At 37.4% G+C, this 18837-nt stretch overlaps 1 protein-coding gene across 1 annotated transcript in view; it reads left to right on the top strand.

Annotated features, from left to right (window-relative positions):
* PKP2 (plakophilin 2) overlaps window positions 1–18837 on the top strand; it is an 84915-nt gene that overhangs the window by 28622 nt on the left and 37456 nt on the right. The window contains exon 5 of the mRNA XM_068560904.1: window positions 11033–11240. Coding sequence (XP_068417005.1) covers window positions 11033–11240 — 208 coding nt within the window. The remainder of the gene's footprint in view (window positions 1–11032; window positions 11241–18837) is intronic.

The following is an 18837-nucleotide window of genomic DNA, read 5'->3' as shown; positions in this document are numbered from 1 at the left end:
AGGTGGTGTCATCTGATGTCATTTCCCTTTGCCTGAAGAATTTTTTAAAACATATATTATAATGCAAATCTCCGATTAACTATTTCAGCTTTGAATATCTGAAAAAGAATTTCTTCTTTGCTTTTGAAAGATATTTTCACTAGTAACAGAACCCTAGGTTGATGGTGTTTTAATTACAATACTTGAAAGTTGTTGCTCCATTGTCTTGTCACCTGCATTGTTTCAGACAAGAAATGTCCTGTCCTCCTTATTTTTGTACTGTACATGATATGTCTCTCCCTGCCTACCCAAGCTGCTTTTAAGATTTTATCTTTATCATTGGTGTTGAGCAGTTTGGTCACAATGTACCTTTGTGCAGTTTTCCGTAGGCTTCTTGAGTTCATTAGACTTCTCAAAATTGTTGATTTCTGCTTTTCATCAAATTTTGGAATTTTGTTTGGGAAATTTTCTTCTGTCCCACCTTTGGGAACTACAGTTACATATATATTAGGCTGCTTGAAGTTGTCCCACAGCTCATGCATACTCTATTTTTCTTTTTTAGTTGGTTTCTTTTTTCTGTATGTTTCTTTTTGGATAAATTCATTTTCTATGCTTTAAATATACTAAAATTTTCTTCTGCAATGTTTAATATGCCATTAATCTCATTCAGTGTACTTTTTATTTCATAAATTATAGTTTTCCTCTCTAGAAGTTAAATTTGAGTCTTTTTTATATCTTCTGTGTCCCTACCTAACATGTTTCATCTTTCCTCAAGATATCTGAACGTAGGGAAGTCTGTTAAAATAGCTGCTTGAATGACCTTGTCTGTTAATTCTAACATCTGTGTCCATTCTAGGTGGGTTTCATTTTTTTAAAATTTATTTTATTGAAATATAGTTGATTTACAATGTTGTGTTAATTTCTGCTGTCCAGCAAAGTGATTCAGGTATACATATATGTATTCTTTTTCATATTCCTTTCTATTATGGTTTATTACAGAATATTGAATATAGTTCCCTGTGCTATACAGTAGGATCTTGTTGTTTATCCATCCTATATATAATAGTTTGCATCTGCTAATCCCAAACTCCCAATCCTTCCCTCCCCTACCTTCCCCTCCCACTTGGCAACCACAAGTTTGTTCTCTATGTCAGTGAGTCCGTTTCTGTTTCATAGGTAAGTTCATTTGTGTCATATTTTAGGTTCCACATATAAGTGATATCATATGGTATTTATCTTTCTCTTTCTGACTTACTCACTTAGTATGATAATCTCTGGGTCCATCCATGTTGCTGCAACTGGCATTGTTTCATTCTTTTTTATGCCTGAGTAGTATTCCATTATATCTATCACATCATCTTTATCCATTCGTCTGTCAGTTGTTTCCATGTCTTGCCTATTGTGAATAGTGCTGCTATGAACATAGGGGTGCATGTATCTTTTCAAATTATAGTTCTGTCCAGATATATGCCCAGGACAGAAGTTGAGACACAGATGTAGAGAACAAACGTATGGACACCAAGGGGGGAAAACTGCGGTGGGGTGGGGATGGTGGTGTGCTGAATTGGGCGATTGGGATTGACATGTATACAGTGATGTGTATAAAATTGATGACAGATTAAAAAAAAAAAAAAAAAGAACAGATATATGCCCAGGAGTGGGATTGCTGAATCATATGGCAACTCTATTTTTGAGGAACCTCCATACTGTTTTCCATAGTGGCTGCACCAATTTACATTCTGAGTGGGTTTCATTTGATTGTTTTTACTCCTCATTATGGATAATATTTTTCTTCTTTGCATGCCTGGAAATTTTTTATCGAATGCCAGGTATTATGAATTTTATCTTGTTGGATGCTGGACATTTTTATATTTGTAGATATTCTTGAGTTTTCTTCACAAACTCAAGGATAACAATTAAATTACTTGAAAACAGTTTGACTCTTTCAAATCTTGCTTTTAGGATTTGTTGGTGGGACCAGAGCAGCATTTATTCTAGAACTAATTAGTCCCCACTTCTTAAGGCAAGACACTTCTGAGAGCTCTACCCAATGTACTATGAATTATGAGGATTTCTGGCTGGCTAGTGAGAATAGGCCCTGTTCATGGGCCTGTGTGAGCATGAGGAGCAGTAACTTTTTTAGGCAGTTACTTCCGTGGCCTCAGGCAACTTCCTCACAAAGATGAACTGATTAATACTCTACTGAATACTAAATGGGGACCCTCTGCAGATCTCAGGAGTTCTCTTTCTGTGCAGCTCTTTTCTTACTGTTACTCCTCCCTGCAAACATTAGCCTCTTTGTTCTTCTTGGATTCTTCACTCTTTCTCCTCAGCTCTGCTTGTTGAATTCCACTTTAGCTTTTCCCGCATCGCACCATAGCCTGGGAACTCTCTCAAGACTGTGATCTGAGGCAGCAGTAGGGCTGTCCTTGCTTGTTCTCCATCTCTTAGGGATCACTGTCCATCATTGCCTCATGTCCAGTTATTGAAACTATTGTATGTTTTGTCTGGTTTTTTTTTTTTTTTAAATACTGTATGTCTCTGTAGCTTTTTCTTTTTTTTTTTAATTATTATTTATTTATTTATTTATTTTTGGCTGTGTTGGGTCTTCGTTTCTGTGCGAGGACTTTCTTCAGTTGCGGGAAGCGGGGGCCACTCTTCATCGTGGTATGTGGGCCTCTCACTATCGTGGCCTCTCTTGTTGCGGAGTACAGGCTCCAGACGCGCAGGCTCAGTAGTTGTGGCTCACGGGCCTAGTTGCTCCGTGGCATGTGAGATCTTCCCAGACCAGGGCTCGAACCCATGTCCCCTGCATTGGCAGGCAGATTCTCAACCACTGCGCCACCAGGGAAGCCTTGTCTGGTTTTTAAAATTGTTCAAATGGTAGGTAAATCCAGTCCTCATTACTAGTTAGTCACTTTTAATTTTGATAAATAACCTCCTATAAATCTTCCCCCAAATTATACAAATTTACACTCCCACCAGCATGGTGTCAAAGTGCCTATTTACATGCACCATTACTACCACAACATATTATTCTTTTTTGTTCATTTTTGTTAATCTGATAAGGAGAAAGACAGGTATCTCTTTATAGAAGAAATTCTCCATTTCTGGAAATCAAGACGAATAACTGATCAGGTAATCAGAGTTACAGAGAAATTCTTTTAAAAAATTATGCACACACACACACACACACACACACAGAATTTGTCATTGTCTTTCATACATAAACTATGCCGATTATGTTTCATTTGCCATTTTTAGTTTTTTTGGAGTGAGATGAGAACTTAGTGGCACTTATTCATCTGAGTTTGTATCCTTCTAGATTCTTATATTTTTACCTAGTCTTTTAGGTTAATTTCTTCCACAACCAATTACAGAGCTTTTTAAAGATCTTCACCTTTCTCTAGTCTTTCTAAAGCATTCAAGTTAGTTTTCAGATACACAGAGCTTTTTCAGAATAGGTAAATAAATTACATAATTACAATAACAAGTATAACTGACATAAATGCATTGAGTAAGAAACCTAAGTTATTCTTGGTAAACTAGAAGAAATAAGAATGCAAAGGCCAACGTATACTAACCTACAGCTTTGATAGTACTCAAAATCTGTGGATGTCACAGAGGGAAAAGAGAATGTGATTAATCCTGCAGATCAGTTAGTAAGTCAGACAAGTGAGCTTCCACTGATTTTTTTTTTCACTTGCATTTCATTAATTATTCATGAAGATGAGCATTTTTTGATATTTTTTTGACTTTGTATTTATTCAGTCAATTGTCATTTTTTAATTCATTGGCTATTTTTTCTAAGATGTGTGTCTGTTTCTTTTTTTTTAATATTTTATTTATTTATTTATTCATTTATTTTGGTTGCACTGAGTCTTAGTTGTGGCAGGCAGGCTCCCCAGTTGCAGCTCTCGGGCTCCTTAGTTGCAGCTTGCTGGCTCCTTAGTTGTGGCATGCGAACTCTTAGTTGCGGCATGCATGTGGGATCCAGTTCCCTGACCAGGGATCGAACCTGGGCCCCCTGCATTGGGAGCGCAGAGTCTTACCCTATGTGCCACCAGGGAAGTCCCAAGACGTGTGTCTGTTTCTTAATTATTTGTAGGAGTTCTTTATCTATTATGCACGTTAATCCATTGCAACATATGTGACAGTGTTGTTTCCTAACTTTGCTTATGATATCTTTCATTGTGCATGATTTTAAATTCTTTTTTTTAAAATTAATTAATTAATTTATTTTTGGCTGCGTTGGGTCTTTGTTGCTGAGTGCAGGCTTTCTCTAGTTGCGGCGAGTGGGGGCCACTCTTCGTTGTGGTGTGCGGGCTTCTCATCGCCATGGCTTCTCTTGTTGCGGAGCACAGGCTCTAGGCGCGCGGGCTTCAGTAGTTGTGGCACACGGGCTCAGTAGTTGTGGCTCGCGGGCTCTAGAGCACTGGCTCAGTAGTTGTGGCACACGGGCCTAGTTGCTCCGCAGCATGTGGGATCCTCCTGGACCAGGACTGGAACCCGTGTCCCCTGCACTGGCAGGTGGATTCTTAACCACTGTGCCACCAGGGAAGTCCCTAATTTTAAATTCTTATGAAGTAAATTTGTCAATATTTTTCTTCATGATATCTGTATTTTATGTATTGCTTCAAAAGACCTATCCCATCTATTTTTACTTTTAAAAGTTATGTAAGTCTTGGGTATTTCTCACTGACCCTTTGCCTATGTTTATTCCATGGAAAAAATAAGTAAGCATTTTTTAAAATAATACATTTAGCTAGTAATAAACCTTCTTTATACACAAATCTTTTTTTATTCCCAATTTTGAAAACTCAGCATTTTTATACATGCTTTCATTTTATAATGTGGAATTACATGAAATTTTCTCTTGTTACCCAAGTTGGGCTAGATTTCCACTATCTCTTAAATTACTAATTTGATTGTAAATATCATTTTGCTTGCATATAGGATTAAACCTATGCTTGCCTTCTTAGCTCTTATTCATTGTAATAAAGCTAGAACAAAGACTGGTTTTAAAAGTAATGAAACATGAAAACTATGAAACCTCTACATGTATATCCTTGGTAGAAAATCTAAGAAATGAAAATATAACCCAAGGGCATTAACAAAATCCCATTAATATTAAGAATGGTACTATAGTTTTTTAATGTTATTTACAAAAAACAGTTACAGTTTGAATATAAAGATCAAAATTTTAAATCATAAACTTCAGTGTCAACTTTTCAGTTATTATTTTATTTGATTAAGACTCAGCATTTAACACTGTCAATCCCTCATTCCTTTTTGAAACTTTCTTCTTTTGGCCCAGAGTCTCCTGGCTCTTTTTCCATTTCTCTGACTCCTTCAGGTTTCTTCTGTTAAAAAAAAAAAAATTATCCGCAACCTGTACCTTAAATGTTTATGTTCCCTAGATGCTTTCCTGGGACTTTTCTTATTTGACACCATCTCCTGACCCACCTCATCTACTCCTCTGGCTTCCACTAATGTGTGATCTGAGTGCTAATGACCCAGCATCTCCAGACCTTATCTTTCCCTGGGTTCCAAACCACATGTCCGTCTATTTGTTAGACATCCCACTGAACTCAATATCAACTTATCTAAAAATGAACACATTATCTTCATTGCTGTTTTTTCTCTACTGTTCAGTCAGTTCTCCTTCTAAACTTGTTCTTTCTGCTGGGTTGGCAGGTAGGGTATGTGGTGGTTTAAGCATTGACTCTCAAGAGTAGCCAGGGGCTGGGTGTGAATCCCAGCAACCTAATTACCTGGGTGACCTTGGGCAAGATATTTTACCACTCTAAACCTCAGCTTTCCTTTAAACTGGAACTAATAGTCCTACTACAAAGAGTTGTTGTGAGAATGCAATCAGATAATCATACAATGCTTGCCCTGAAATAATAACTCACTCCTCTGTGAGTGGTAGTTCACCCAGGTAGTTTGACACCAAAATAGGAACAGAGACTTTGAACCTTCTTTCTTCCTTACTTCTCATGTTCATGCAGTCTTCAAGTCCTATTAATGCTGCTCTTAAAAGTGTCCTGGGGACTTCCCTGGTGGTCCAGTGGTAAAGAATCTGCCTTTCAATGCAGGGGACACGGGTTCAATCCCTGGTTGGGGCACTAAGATCCCACATGCCACGGGGCAACTAAGCCCGCACGCCACAACTACTGAGCTCCTGCGCCTCAACGAGAGAGTCCGCGTGCCACAAACTACAGAGCCCATGTGCACTGGAGCCCGCGTGCCGCAACTGGAGAAGAGAAAACCTGCATGCCACAACTAAAGAGAAGCCCGTGCACCACAACGAAGAGCCAGAGTGCCACAACACAAGATCCCACATGCCTCAACAAAGATCCCGCGTGCCACAACTAAGACCCAACACAGCCAAAAAATAAATAAAGAAAAGAAAAGAAATAAATAAATATTTTTTTTAAAAAGTGTCCTGAATCTGCCTACATCTTGCTCTCCCTAATCAAGATGCTGATCCCTGTCACCATCATCCTTTTAATCCAGCTGCCTCCTAATTAATCTCTCTGCCTCCATTCTTATCCACTCCTAATCCCAGTCTCTTCACAGCATCCAGCAAGACCTTTCCAATATCTGCCCTGCTTGCCTGCAGTATAAAGGACAAATCCCTTAATTTAATCTGCAAGACCCTTCTTAAGCTGGTTTTGTTTCCATGCCTGCTTCAAATCTCATCACCGAAGCAGTGACTGCCATAACTGTCTTGCAAAATCTTATTGTAAAACTAATACAAACTCATTATAAGAAATTTGAGAAATTAAGAAAGAAAAAAGGAAAAAAGCCCACAGTCCCTCTATTGTTATCATTTGGTTTTCCTCTCTGATTTTTTTAATGCGTACATGTACATAGCTGTCATCAAATTGAATATGTAGCTTTGTTTATGGGGATGTTTTGTTTTTAAAAAGCATGCCTAAATACATGCTTGTTGTTTAAAAAAAGACAAAGTGGCATGCCCCATTCATACATTATAACCCCACCATTTCTCCCAAACCCCCTAGTTTCATTCCCTTCTTTATGTCTGTGAGCAGAAATGCATAGATATTTTATTCAACTTTTTCAATAACATTGCCTCAAGCATTTTCTCATAACATTAAAAATATTTTGTAAATGGAACTCCCTGGTGGTCCAGTGGTTAGGACTCCATGCTTCCACTGCAGGGGCACGGGTTTGATTCCTGGTCGTGCCACTGCATGGCCAAAAAAAAAAAAAAAAAAAAAAAAAAAATATATATATATATATATATATATATTGTAAACTTCATTTTAATGGTGGCGTATTAATGGTTACAGTAGTAGCTATCATGTGTGGAGTAACTACTCTGGGCCTAGCACACTGCTAATCTTGCACAATCCCCATTTGACTGATGAGGGAACTATATGACAAATAAAATGTCAGTTCAAACATTGCTGTGCCTCTCCTGTGGACACCTCAGTATATGGATATGTGACAATTAATCATTAACCAGTCTTCCCCCATCTTTGGACATTTATGGTTTCTTATTTTTCCATATTATAAATAATGTAGTTACTATTATCATGTTAGTTTGTGTCTGCATTTCAAATTATTTCCTGATGAAGTTTACTAAAAGTGAATATGTTTGAAGTTTTTGACACATATTGACAATTGCCTTCCTGAAAGGTTATACCAATTTGCAAGGAGTGATTAATTCTAATGGGAGGGAAGGGAGAGAAAGAAGGTGACACTTCACAGAGGAGGTGACATTTGAGCTGGCTTATGCAGGATGAGTAGGACTTTGCCAGAAGAAAAGCAGAGTGAGCAGAGCATTCCAGATAGGAAAGGAACTGAGAGCAAAGGCACCAGGCATGAGGGAGCCAACAGAGTTTGTTCCCTCAACTTATTTGCCACCAGAAACCCTCATCATTTAATTCTTTTAGAGTTGGCAGAGAAAAGAATCAGAACAGTCAAGGAGAAAGTTAAAATTCTAATATACGATTTTCCCCTTTCACATATTTAGAAACCATCTCAAATGAAGCTTTTTTAAAGTTCTGAGATGTTCGTGTTAGTCTGGTTGTTTCCTTTCCCAAAGAGGGAACAAATCCCCTGAGGATTCAGTATAACAAACATATGCAACCTCTCTGGTCCCACCTGTTTCCCTGAATTCAGAGGGGCAAGAACAGTGCATTTAACGTTGGACCTAATGTGAATAGGAGTCACTACCAACTGCCTTAGTTATAGGCAATGAGCAGAATATTATCAACTTCTTGTATTTGATATGATATATATCTATTTGATAAAATGGATAAAGGTAACTAAAATCTATTTTTAAATATGAGGTAGGTGCCAGATACTAGGGGGTCACATTCTACAGTGAGCAGAGCTATAGCTGGATATCAGCATTTATCTGAGTATCAGGTGTCTGCAGTTCCTTCTTTCCAGACTGGAGCAAGTGCTGAAAGCCAAGGGGATAAAGGTGACAGGGTAAGGGAATGGGTTAGAGGGCTGTTAGCAGAAGACAGCCATTCATGCCACCCAGGCAGGGCAGTGGAGGCTTCCACTAGCCACTTCTCACTCATGCTGTCATCACAGCTGGAAATGCAATTTAGCCAGGAGGCCATTTCACATCATATTTTGAAGAAGGCAACTTATTAGTTGTAAATTAAGTAATAAAATATTTCTGTCATCTAGCTGCCATTTATGAAGTCTAGAGCGTACAAATTCAACCATCATAAAACCTAACTATGAAATAGAAATTGACAGAATTAGTGAAACACATGAGTTACAGGCTGTTTTCAAATAAGTTGTGCCTTTCTGCTTTTAAGGAAGTGTAATAATAGGAATAGATGAAGTGATCAAATAGATGATCTGCTGGACCAGATCTTATTGGTAGCTATCATTGTTAGCATTTTCATACAAATACATTAGAATGGCTTTAGACATAGCCCAACAAAATTGGGATAGCCAGTCTCCCAGTTGTCTCCTGTTCTGCAAATGTCTCCTCTGAAGGGAGCCAAAAGTGGAAGTATTCTTCCTTACTGCTGCCACTGAAGCCTTAAAGGGACCAAAAGAGTACTTTCCTCTTAAGGTTCTTGCAAGTTATTGATTAGAGAATGTATATAAAATTCTTAACACTATGCCAATACCTCCTAATGATAGAAGTGGGAGGAAGAGTTGTTATTTTGTTATTATTGTGGTTATTATTTTGTTTATTATTTTGACTAGATTATTTTACAACCTTGACTTTTATTCCTGACTTGCTAGTCTACTGCCCAGTCCTAACAAAGGAAGATGTAAGATTGGAAGACAATGTCTTAAATTCCATTTGTCTGTCTATGAGAGACATAGAAAATGTGAAATGTGCCACTGGACCAGGTGTGCAGCTCTCTCCTGAGTGGGAACTGTTGTGCAGTTAGGGCATCATTCATAAGTGATGAACATCATCTGAATGGGAAACTTATGTTCATTCACAGCAACTTAATTCCTAAAAATTCCTGCATTAAGATGGTGAAAATGACTGAGATCTTTACCAAAAACTCTTACCAACTTAAAATTTTAATCAGATGCTAGTGGAACCCTCTGAGAAAGAAAGCCCTCAGTCTGCAACTTAACATTTCTCTTCAGCAATGCTGCATCCTCCTCCTGATTTCTTTAGATAATATTTGCAGCCTAAAACACAAAGTCACTTTATTCAGACTCATTATTTGGCCTCTTCTTAAACAGCCTTAGGTTTCAGAATCAAAACCTTCTATTTTTCTTTTTTATTCCTAGTTCTGACCCTCTGGTTCTTTCTCCAATATCATGCCCTTTCTTGCATATGTGTATGGAAGAAATATTTTTAAAATAACACATTAAAAAGTGTAAAGTTATGTTATTTACCTAAAATGCTTGCATAATTTATTTCAATGTTTTTAAATACTGAAAGCAATTGATCATAAAAATAGCTTGCACTCTTCCAATTATAAAATAAATAAGTCATGGGAATGTAATGTACAGCATGGTGACTGTAAAAAGTTGCTAAGAGAATAGATCTTAAGAGTTCTTATCACAAGAAAAAAAATTAACTATGTGTGGTGATGGATGTTAAATAGACTTATTATGATCATTTTACGATATATACAGATATCGAATCATTATGTTCTGCACCTGAAACTAATACGTTATATGTCATTTATACCTCGATAAAAAAAAAATAGCTTGAATTTAAGGTTAGTTTTGCATTGCTACTACAGTTGCCATGGTAAATGAATTTTTACTTCTACTACTGATGGGAGTGATTTCTATTATTTATATTGACTGTATAGGACTTCCCTGGTGGCGCAGTGGTTAAGAATCCACCTGCCAATGCAGGGGACACGGGTTCGAGCCCTGGTCTGGGATGATCCCACATGCCGTGGAGCAACTAAACCCGTGTGCCACAATTACTGAGCCTGCACTCTAGAGCCCACGAGCCACAACTGCTGAGCCCATGTGCTGCAACTACTGAAGCCCGCGTGCCTAGAGCCTATGCTCTGCAATAAGAGAAGCCACCGCAATGGGAAGTTCATGCACTGCAACGAAGAATAGCCCCTGCTCGCTGCAACTAGAGAAAGCCTATGCGCAGCAACAAAGACCCAATCCAGCCAAAAATAAATAAATAAATAAAATATTATATTGACTGTATAGTTCTGTCCTGGAAAAAAATTCATGTAATGTAGTATTCTTCCATAAAACTTTATTTCTCTGATTCCCAGTTCTCTTCATCTTCATTACGATTAAGGCTTTTATTATTCAACTCTTTCTATCCACTTATCACTTATTCACCCTTTATCACTTAACTTTGCCCTTTAATTTTTTCATAGGTTTCAGTCTTAATTTCACAGATTTATTCTAAGCTCCTTGATGAGAGATACTGCCTTAGAGCAGGGGTATATTGAACACTGGAGTCCCAGGTTGTGCCACACATTGATTGGTGGAAGTTATCAACAAAGTCAGTGAACTTCATCTGTTCATTCATATTACGTTGAAGATTTTTAATGCCACATCAAAATTAATAAATATCTGAAATATGCATCTACTTCTTCCCCAGGTTAATCAGCTTCATGGCATCCCCAAGCTTCTACAGCTCCTAAAAATTCAGAATGAAGATATCCAGCGAGCTGTGTGTGGGGCCTTGAGAAACTTGGTGTTTGAAGATAATGACAACAAATTGGAGGTAGCTGAACTCGATGGAGTACCGCGGCTGCTCCAGGTGCTGAAGCAAACCAGAGACTTGGAGACTAAGAAACAAATAACAGGTAGTGCTTACTGACTATTACAGGTGGTAGCGCAGTGCACCCCAGCCAGATGTGTTAATATCATATGTTTTTTCTGAAGTTTCCTGGAACAAATGATTGATGGGCTCATTGTTATCTGAGAGGGCTTTCAAGGAACATTATTACTGCTGGCTTAGACCCCAGATTCGAGTCAAGTTTGAATTCCTTTTTTCTGAAGGGGAAATTATTCTGAGGCTTTTGGTTAATATTTTTAATTAGAAATTCTATGCAGCTTCCATCACCTGGACCTCTCTCAATACGAGCTTCCTAGCTTACCTGTCCCTCTACACCACCAAAAAAGAAAAAAGCATGACTGGATATGTTTTTCAGTTCTCCATTTTATATTTCTACTCAAATACTGATTTGGAAAAATAAATATCTCCCTTCTGTGCATGGATTGGAAAACTAAAATAATCAGATAGAACTAAACTAATGGTTTTGGTAATTCTTGAAGCATGGAGAAAGGAGGCCTAGTTTCATTTAAATGAATAGTACGTATGATAGAAGAGGAAATAGTTCATTGAAAATGAAATGAAAATGGTTCATCAGCTCTCTGCTAAAGCTCCATGAACACATTACAAAGAGTGCAAGAAACATCACTGAGTGTAATCATCAGTAGTATTGCCTTGGGGAAACTTTTAAGTATCTTCAGTGTCCCAGGTAGTAGACATTTTTAATTTATTCTCACAAAAACCTTAGGTTTTGAGGTATTTTTAGGTATTATTGGATATTAAATCTTAGTTTTACACACGAGGAAACTAAGGTCCGAAGAAGTTAACCCTTTCTAATATATCATATAAAAGTTTTTTTTAATGATAATAGTTCATACTTATTTAAAAGAGGTACTCTATAAATATTGTTTAAGTTGAACTGAATATATGTTGCACTTTTGCCATCCTTTATTATACAACAGTATTCTTTTTTTCTATAAAAATGTTGTCATTATATCCTCTCTATCCATTTATATCTCAAAATATCACATTTTTCTATCTCAATATATTTTAATTTTATAAAACTATATGAAGGGTTGCACCGTACTACCCTTCTGCCAGCATGCTGTTATGTCCCATGAGAGATTTCCTTTCATATCCACTACTTACATTAAAATACCTACAGAAATTAAGAGTGATATCACTTATTCATTCATTCATTCATTCAGCCAACATTTAGAGGGCAGCCTTCAAGTGCCAACCAGGGTGAATCACAGTCTAGAGAGATTGTGAATTTTATTTTCCATCTACTAAAACGTAAACAATTATGTGATGGTTGGCATTAAAAAAAAAACAAAAACAAAAAAACAGCAACCAAACCTCATGTTTAGAACCTAACATTTTCTTTATTAAAAAACAGTTATGAATCACGAAAGAGAATCAAACAGATTATTCTGTTTTACACTCAGAAAAGACTTCATGAAGGAGATATATTTCACCGTGGACCTTAAAAGAGGGTTAGGCTTTGGACTAGTGTTTTGAAGAAGAATGAAAGTTATTCCCAGCAAAGTGAAAATCACTAGCAAAGCAAAGAAGCTGCTGGTCATTCAGAGGAAACTTGGGTAATAGAGTGATCGAGGTTAAGGTGCGTGGTAGTCAGAAAGCTTGGGAGGATGTGTGGCTGTGTGTCAAGGAAATAATCCATTGTTTATGAACTTCCTCTTCTTTTGTGTAGGAAGAAGGAAACTAAGGACAGAGAATGTTCTGTGGTATTGATGCCACAGAAACCATTCAGTCTTCTTTAGATAATCTACAGAGCTGATAAATGGAGTTTGATTGTGCAGTTCCCAGGATTTCTAGTATAAGCTAAACATCCCTACCAGAAGGTGTTCATTACATATTAATTGAATTGAGTTGATAGTTGAATGTTTGATACAAATCCTACTAAATAACTTCCTTTAGCTCTATTAATAGAAGTGCTAAATAAGTGCTTTTTGGGCCTCAAAAATAAATTGTTGACTAATTTAGACATGTTTATATCTTTGTTTAGAAACACAAAGCGATACAGTAGAAACTAACACAACATTGTAAAACAACTATACCCCAATTTAAAAAAAAAAAAAAACCACAAAGCGAGTAACCATATATGTGAATCTTTTCTTGTCTATTTTGTAAACATCTTTTTATTGAGCCTCTATTACATGCTAGTCATAAGCTTGGGCTTTCCATTTTTTATCTCTGTTCTTCCTGACAGCTCCATAAGGTATGGTATTATTGACTTTTTACATATGACCAGTGTGAGGCTCAGGGGGTTAAGTGAGTTGCCCAAGGTTGCACAGCTAGCAAAGAACAAGGCCAGATTTGAACCCAGTATTATCTGGGTGTTTTGGTATATCAATGTGGCTCCCACCTACTGTTTTGGGGGCAAAGAGTGACTCATTTTTACACTTCTTTGGGAATGGGCTTTGTCTTTGAGATCTTGGATCAGAGAGCTCTCCTTTGCTCCTTTTCGGCCCTTCCTCTCTCTCCTCTTGCCACTGCCTGGATTCAAACCCTCTTCATCTCTCTGGTCTACTCTTGCAGTAACCTTGTGCCTGGCCTCTATGATTCAGTATTGCGCATTCCCAGTCTGTCCACAACTCTGCTTCTAGTGATTTCTTTCTAAAATAAAAATATTGTCCCTTTATTTTCTCCATTACCTATGTTGAAGTCTGTACTCTGTAGCATCTCACACAAAGATTTTATGATGTGAGCCTGGTGACCATTGGCAGCAGTGTCTCTTTTCATACCCTTTTAGCCCAGGCTCCGAAATCCTAAAGAATTTGCTGCTCTGTTCCATGTCTCATCTGTCTCGATACCTTTGCTTCTGCTGTTGTCTTGGAGTGGAATCCTTTTTCATACCTAGACCACCTGGTATAAACCGTCTCATTCTTCAATAGCTACTCAAGTATCACTTCTCTCTCTGAAGCATTTTCAAATACCATCCTTCTGTACTTTACTCTCAGGCCCCTCCTTTCCTCTCTGCAGAGTTTTGAAGGAAGGGGCTTCTCTGAACTACCTTTGTGTCCTTTCATATTAAGTTGCCACTTATTTTGTGCCAGTATGTTATTGCAGTAACAACTGTGGTACTCATATAAGTCTCTCAACAGCTGTGGATGCCTGACCAAATATAAAAAAAGAGTTTTATGACCTGGGAATATCTAGATTACACACAAATGAGAGAATCAGGTGTGTTTTCAGATAAGACCCTGACTTTTCTGGCCAGGATATAAAAAAATAAACCATCTTTTTCTATATATGCATGAGAAGTTCAGCACCAGAGCTTTGTTCGCTGGGAAAGAAAGTCAACTCACTTAACTTTTCTGGCATGTTCAGTACCAGCCTAGGAGGGAAGCTCTTCCCTCTTCTGAAGAAAAGACTTCAGGATCAAAGACTTTCCTCCCATGAGTGTGTTCCCCCTCCCTTACCAAGTGAGTGTGGTAGTGTATTTAGTTGAAATGAAAACAGTACATACTAGTCTCAAAAGTTCATCTTTAAGGTCACTGAATAATGAGCACTTAACTGGAGTGAGTAGGGCTCTGCCTTGGGTTAAAACAGGTCATGATAAGAATGAAGTAGGGTATTGTCCCTCTTCTGCAAATTGCATAAGGAAGAGTCAGGGGATGATTGTCAATGAAATATGTTGAAAATGCATATTGATCTCTGCAAATTTTATGAAAATATTTAATTGGATTTCTGTATTTTCATAAAATACGAAAACATTTTACTATATAAAATATTCATTATGCACGTTCTTTAAATGTATAATTATTTTATTCTGCATTTGTAATGGTGCAACAAGGTACCTTGGGTTTATTTATAGTTTTGAATAAATGGCCTTTGCTATCATGTGATATTCCATGTAAGACTTACAGAAGTTAGGTGAAAGGAGGAATAGATCCATACAAGGGAAATTGCAAAAACGTATATTCCTCCTGCTCTGTGATAATTTTGAAAAACAAGTTTAAAAAGAACCACTTCTCCTCCTCCTGCTCCGCCTTGAAGATTTAATCTCAAAATTTACAAGTTTTGCTACTAAACATTATACAGATTTAAATAGCTATATTTCCAGTCCTAAAGAGCAATATTAATAAAACATGGGTTTCAATATCTATTAAATCCCTTTACTAGGTAGCTGCATTTTGTAGCTATCAATTGGCAATAAGTGTCTGGATAATGCAGTTATCATTATCTTTCTTATAATTGCTAATTATTCAAAGTATATCCCTTACCAGAATCCAGTTCCCCTTCTTTTTGGCTAGAATGAGAGCTTAGTGATAGAAAATTACAGACAGAACAGCTACAACAAAGAACTATAATAATAGAAATTTAGGCACTATGATTAAATTGACTGGAAGTTAAAGGTGAAACAAATGAAAATCCAAACCCTAAATATAATACAGTATCAGGGAATATAGAATCTAATCATTGAAAGGGACATCTCTTTAGGGTCATCTAAACCATTAATTTCCCAATGTGAGAAATTGGAATCATATTTAAAGTATAAATTCCTGGAATTCATCCTGGGAGTCAGGCCTAGTAAATTTGTGGTGTGGCCCAGGAATATGTGATTCTAATTTGTCACTGGGCTCATTTGGTGACTGCTAGTCTCTTCGAACACTCTAGTTTTAAGATTAAACCCCCTTGTCGATATTTTGATAAAGGATGAGCTCATTTTTTTTTATTGGCTCCAGTGATAGTGCTGCATCTTATAAGCAGATCTTTCTGTTTTCTTCAAAGCTCTCTTAGAAGTTTATACTTTCACTGAGCCAAAATCTCCTTCCTCAGAATTTCCGCTCATTGGTCTGGTTTTGTCTTCTATAGCCACAGAAAATGATATGTAGTTGTTGAATTTGCATTTCTTTAGTTACTAGAGAGCCTGCATTCCTATGTATATTAGACTCTTTTAGCTTTGGGTTAATTTTTCTACTAGTAATTGAATTTTTAATGATTTATAAGAACTCTGTATATTAATGGTATTTAACCCTTTGTTCTATATTGGCATGCACATTTTCCCAATTTGTAATTGGTCATTTTGTATGTATGTGTGTGTATTTTTTTTGAAATCATTTTGTATGATTTTGTATGTATGTGTGTGAGGGTGTGTGTGTATAAGTACAATCCCGAATCTCTAGTGAACATTTAAGCTCTTCCTTAGCTTTGTACCATACAGAAATTTGGCAAGCATGACATTTCTGTACAATATCCTACATTAAAAATTCAAAAAGTATACTAAAACTCCCCAAACCTTATACTTCTGTAGAAATAATACAGCATGACAGGCTACAAAGGACATTGACTGTTGGAGGAAAATTCCACTCCCTTTGTTCAAACTAATCCTCTCTGGTTTTTATTGTAAGGTGTACTTTTCCTTTGAGTGCTCTGTGTGGTCCTTTTTAAAGAGAGAAAATATCATTATGCTTCACATTTTTAAGCCTCTGACAGGCAGAGACTGTTAATTTGTTTGCTTATTTAGGACAGGAAGCTTGTTTTTTTCTTTTCTTTCTTTTCTTTTTAGCTTTCTTTTGTAGCTTAGTAACCAAAACTCAACCTCAGACCTGCCTTTCAATTGTTTTCAACCACCTTAGGAGTTTTTGGAGTTTTATTCTGTCTGTCCCCCTCCAGGGCCTCTTAAGATGAGGTGTGACCCATGAAGTCATTGTGTTGCAAAACCTGTGGCGGAGGGACACTGCTCATGACTAACCCCAAATGCCAGTTTGATCAGGAAAAGACCTTCTCATCAGCCAGAATTCTAGTCCCCACAAAGCACTAGACCCAGCATTGCTCTGTCTAATGGCAGCTAGATGTAAGCTATGGTGGAAATTTGGTTATTTAAAAAATCAGTTACTCGTACACAAAGTAAACTGTTTAAGCCCAAAAGACTACATTAGGCCTAGAGTGTTCTAATTGATGGGCCAAATACAAGTATGGTTGATTAACTACTAAGCTTTAACCATACAGACTATTATTTCAGTCATTAATATCAGGAGAGGTGATATCACCATGTAATTCTGGCAAGACCACCTTGTTTGCTTTTCTCATAAAGTGGACTGTCCTGTATATCTGTGCTTCCTCTGTCCTTCATGCAGATGAAGCAGTAAATTTAAGAGGTAAGAATTAACTGACTGGGCGGTGGGGGCATAAATAGGAAGAAAATGAAGATCCCTTCTCTTTCTGTCCCCTCTCTGTTTCTCCTTTCCTGGATGATAGCGAGTTAGAGTAACTTACTGAAGAATGAATGATGGCAAAGCAACTTGACACCTGCTGGGAGTCACTGGAATAGCAAGCAATAGGGGTATAGTCCTTCCACTGAATCAAAGGTATTTGAGCACCAAATTTGTGAGAAAAACAAATCCTAAGTGTATATGCCACTTTGTATTCTCTCTCAGTACCCAGCTTCAGTCCCTGTCTCACAAATGCCCTGGGAAATACAGTATTCTGTTATCTTAATTTCTTCCTGAGTTGGCTTTATGGCCTTTCTTTTTAATTGTGGGTGGAGGGGATTCAAGAGGAATAGGAAAGTTAAGTGAGTAAATGTGGTACCAGTCTTAGACCAATGCTTAGGCCATGCAAGTTGGCAGGTAGATAAAATGCTCTTGTCTCTCCTTCTCTGCCAAACTGTAATATAAGAAGTAGATGAGGTAGAGCCAGCGTAAATTCTGGGAGGACATAAAGTCTGCCATTGGGTAGGAGTTAATAAATATTAATTGGTGATGTTGAGCAGCCTACTGTTGACAGGCATAGGCAAAAGCTTTCTAGAGGCTCTTCCTGCTATTATTGGAAGGCAGATGTCAGGTGGGAGTTGCAGGTAGTGGGGAGCAGGAGGCAGGCAGAGATGACCTTAGATATGTATGTATCTAAGGGAGAAAACTATGACTTTTAAAATGCTGAACTCTTAATTACAACAGGATCATTTCAGACTTTCCTATTGGTGAGCCCAGAATTTATTATACTAATAAGGTCAGCTTTGTGGTAGGGTCTTTTAAGAGAAACAGCAATAAGGATTTTTGGCATTCATTTATGTTCTTGATTAAACATGTATAGTTTTACATTGTAAGTTCTCTTTCTTCATCTCTCTCTCTATGTATATGTGTGTGTATACATATAGATATATATATATTTTAAACATCTTTATTAGAGTATAATTGCTTTACAATGGTGTGTTAGTTTCTGCTTTATAACAAAGTGAATCAGTTATACATATACATATGTCCCCATATCTCTTCCTTCTTGCATCTCCCTCCCTCCCACCCTCCCTATCCCACCCCTCTAGGTGGTCACAAAGCACCAAGCTGACCTCCCTGTGCTATGTGGCTGCTTCCCACTAGCTATCTATTTTATGTTTGGTAGTGTATTTAAGTCTATGCCACTCTCTCACTTTGTCCCAGCTTACCCTTCCCCCTCCCCGTGTCCTCAAGTCCATTCTCTAGGAGGTTTGTGTCTTTATTCCCGTCTTGCCCCTAGGTTCTTCATGACCATTTTTTTGTTTTTTGGATTCCATATATATGTGTTAGCATACGGTATTCGTTTTTCTCTTTCTGACTTACTTCACTCTGTATGACAGACTCTAGGTCCATCCACCTCACTACAAATAAGTCAATTTCATTTCT

This window comes from Eschrichtius robustus, chromosome 13 (genome assembly GCF_028021215.1).
Source record: "Eschrichtius robustus isolate mEscRob2 chromosome 13, mEscRob2.pri, whole genome shotgun sequence".
NCBI lineage: Eukaryota > Metazoa > Chordata > Mammalia > Artiodactyla > Eschrichtiidae > Eschrichtius > Eschrichtius robustus.
The sequence above is the reverse complement of the archived record's forward strand: the minus strand, read 5'-3'. Positions and strand labels throughout refer to the sequence as shown.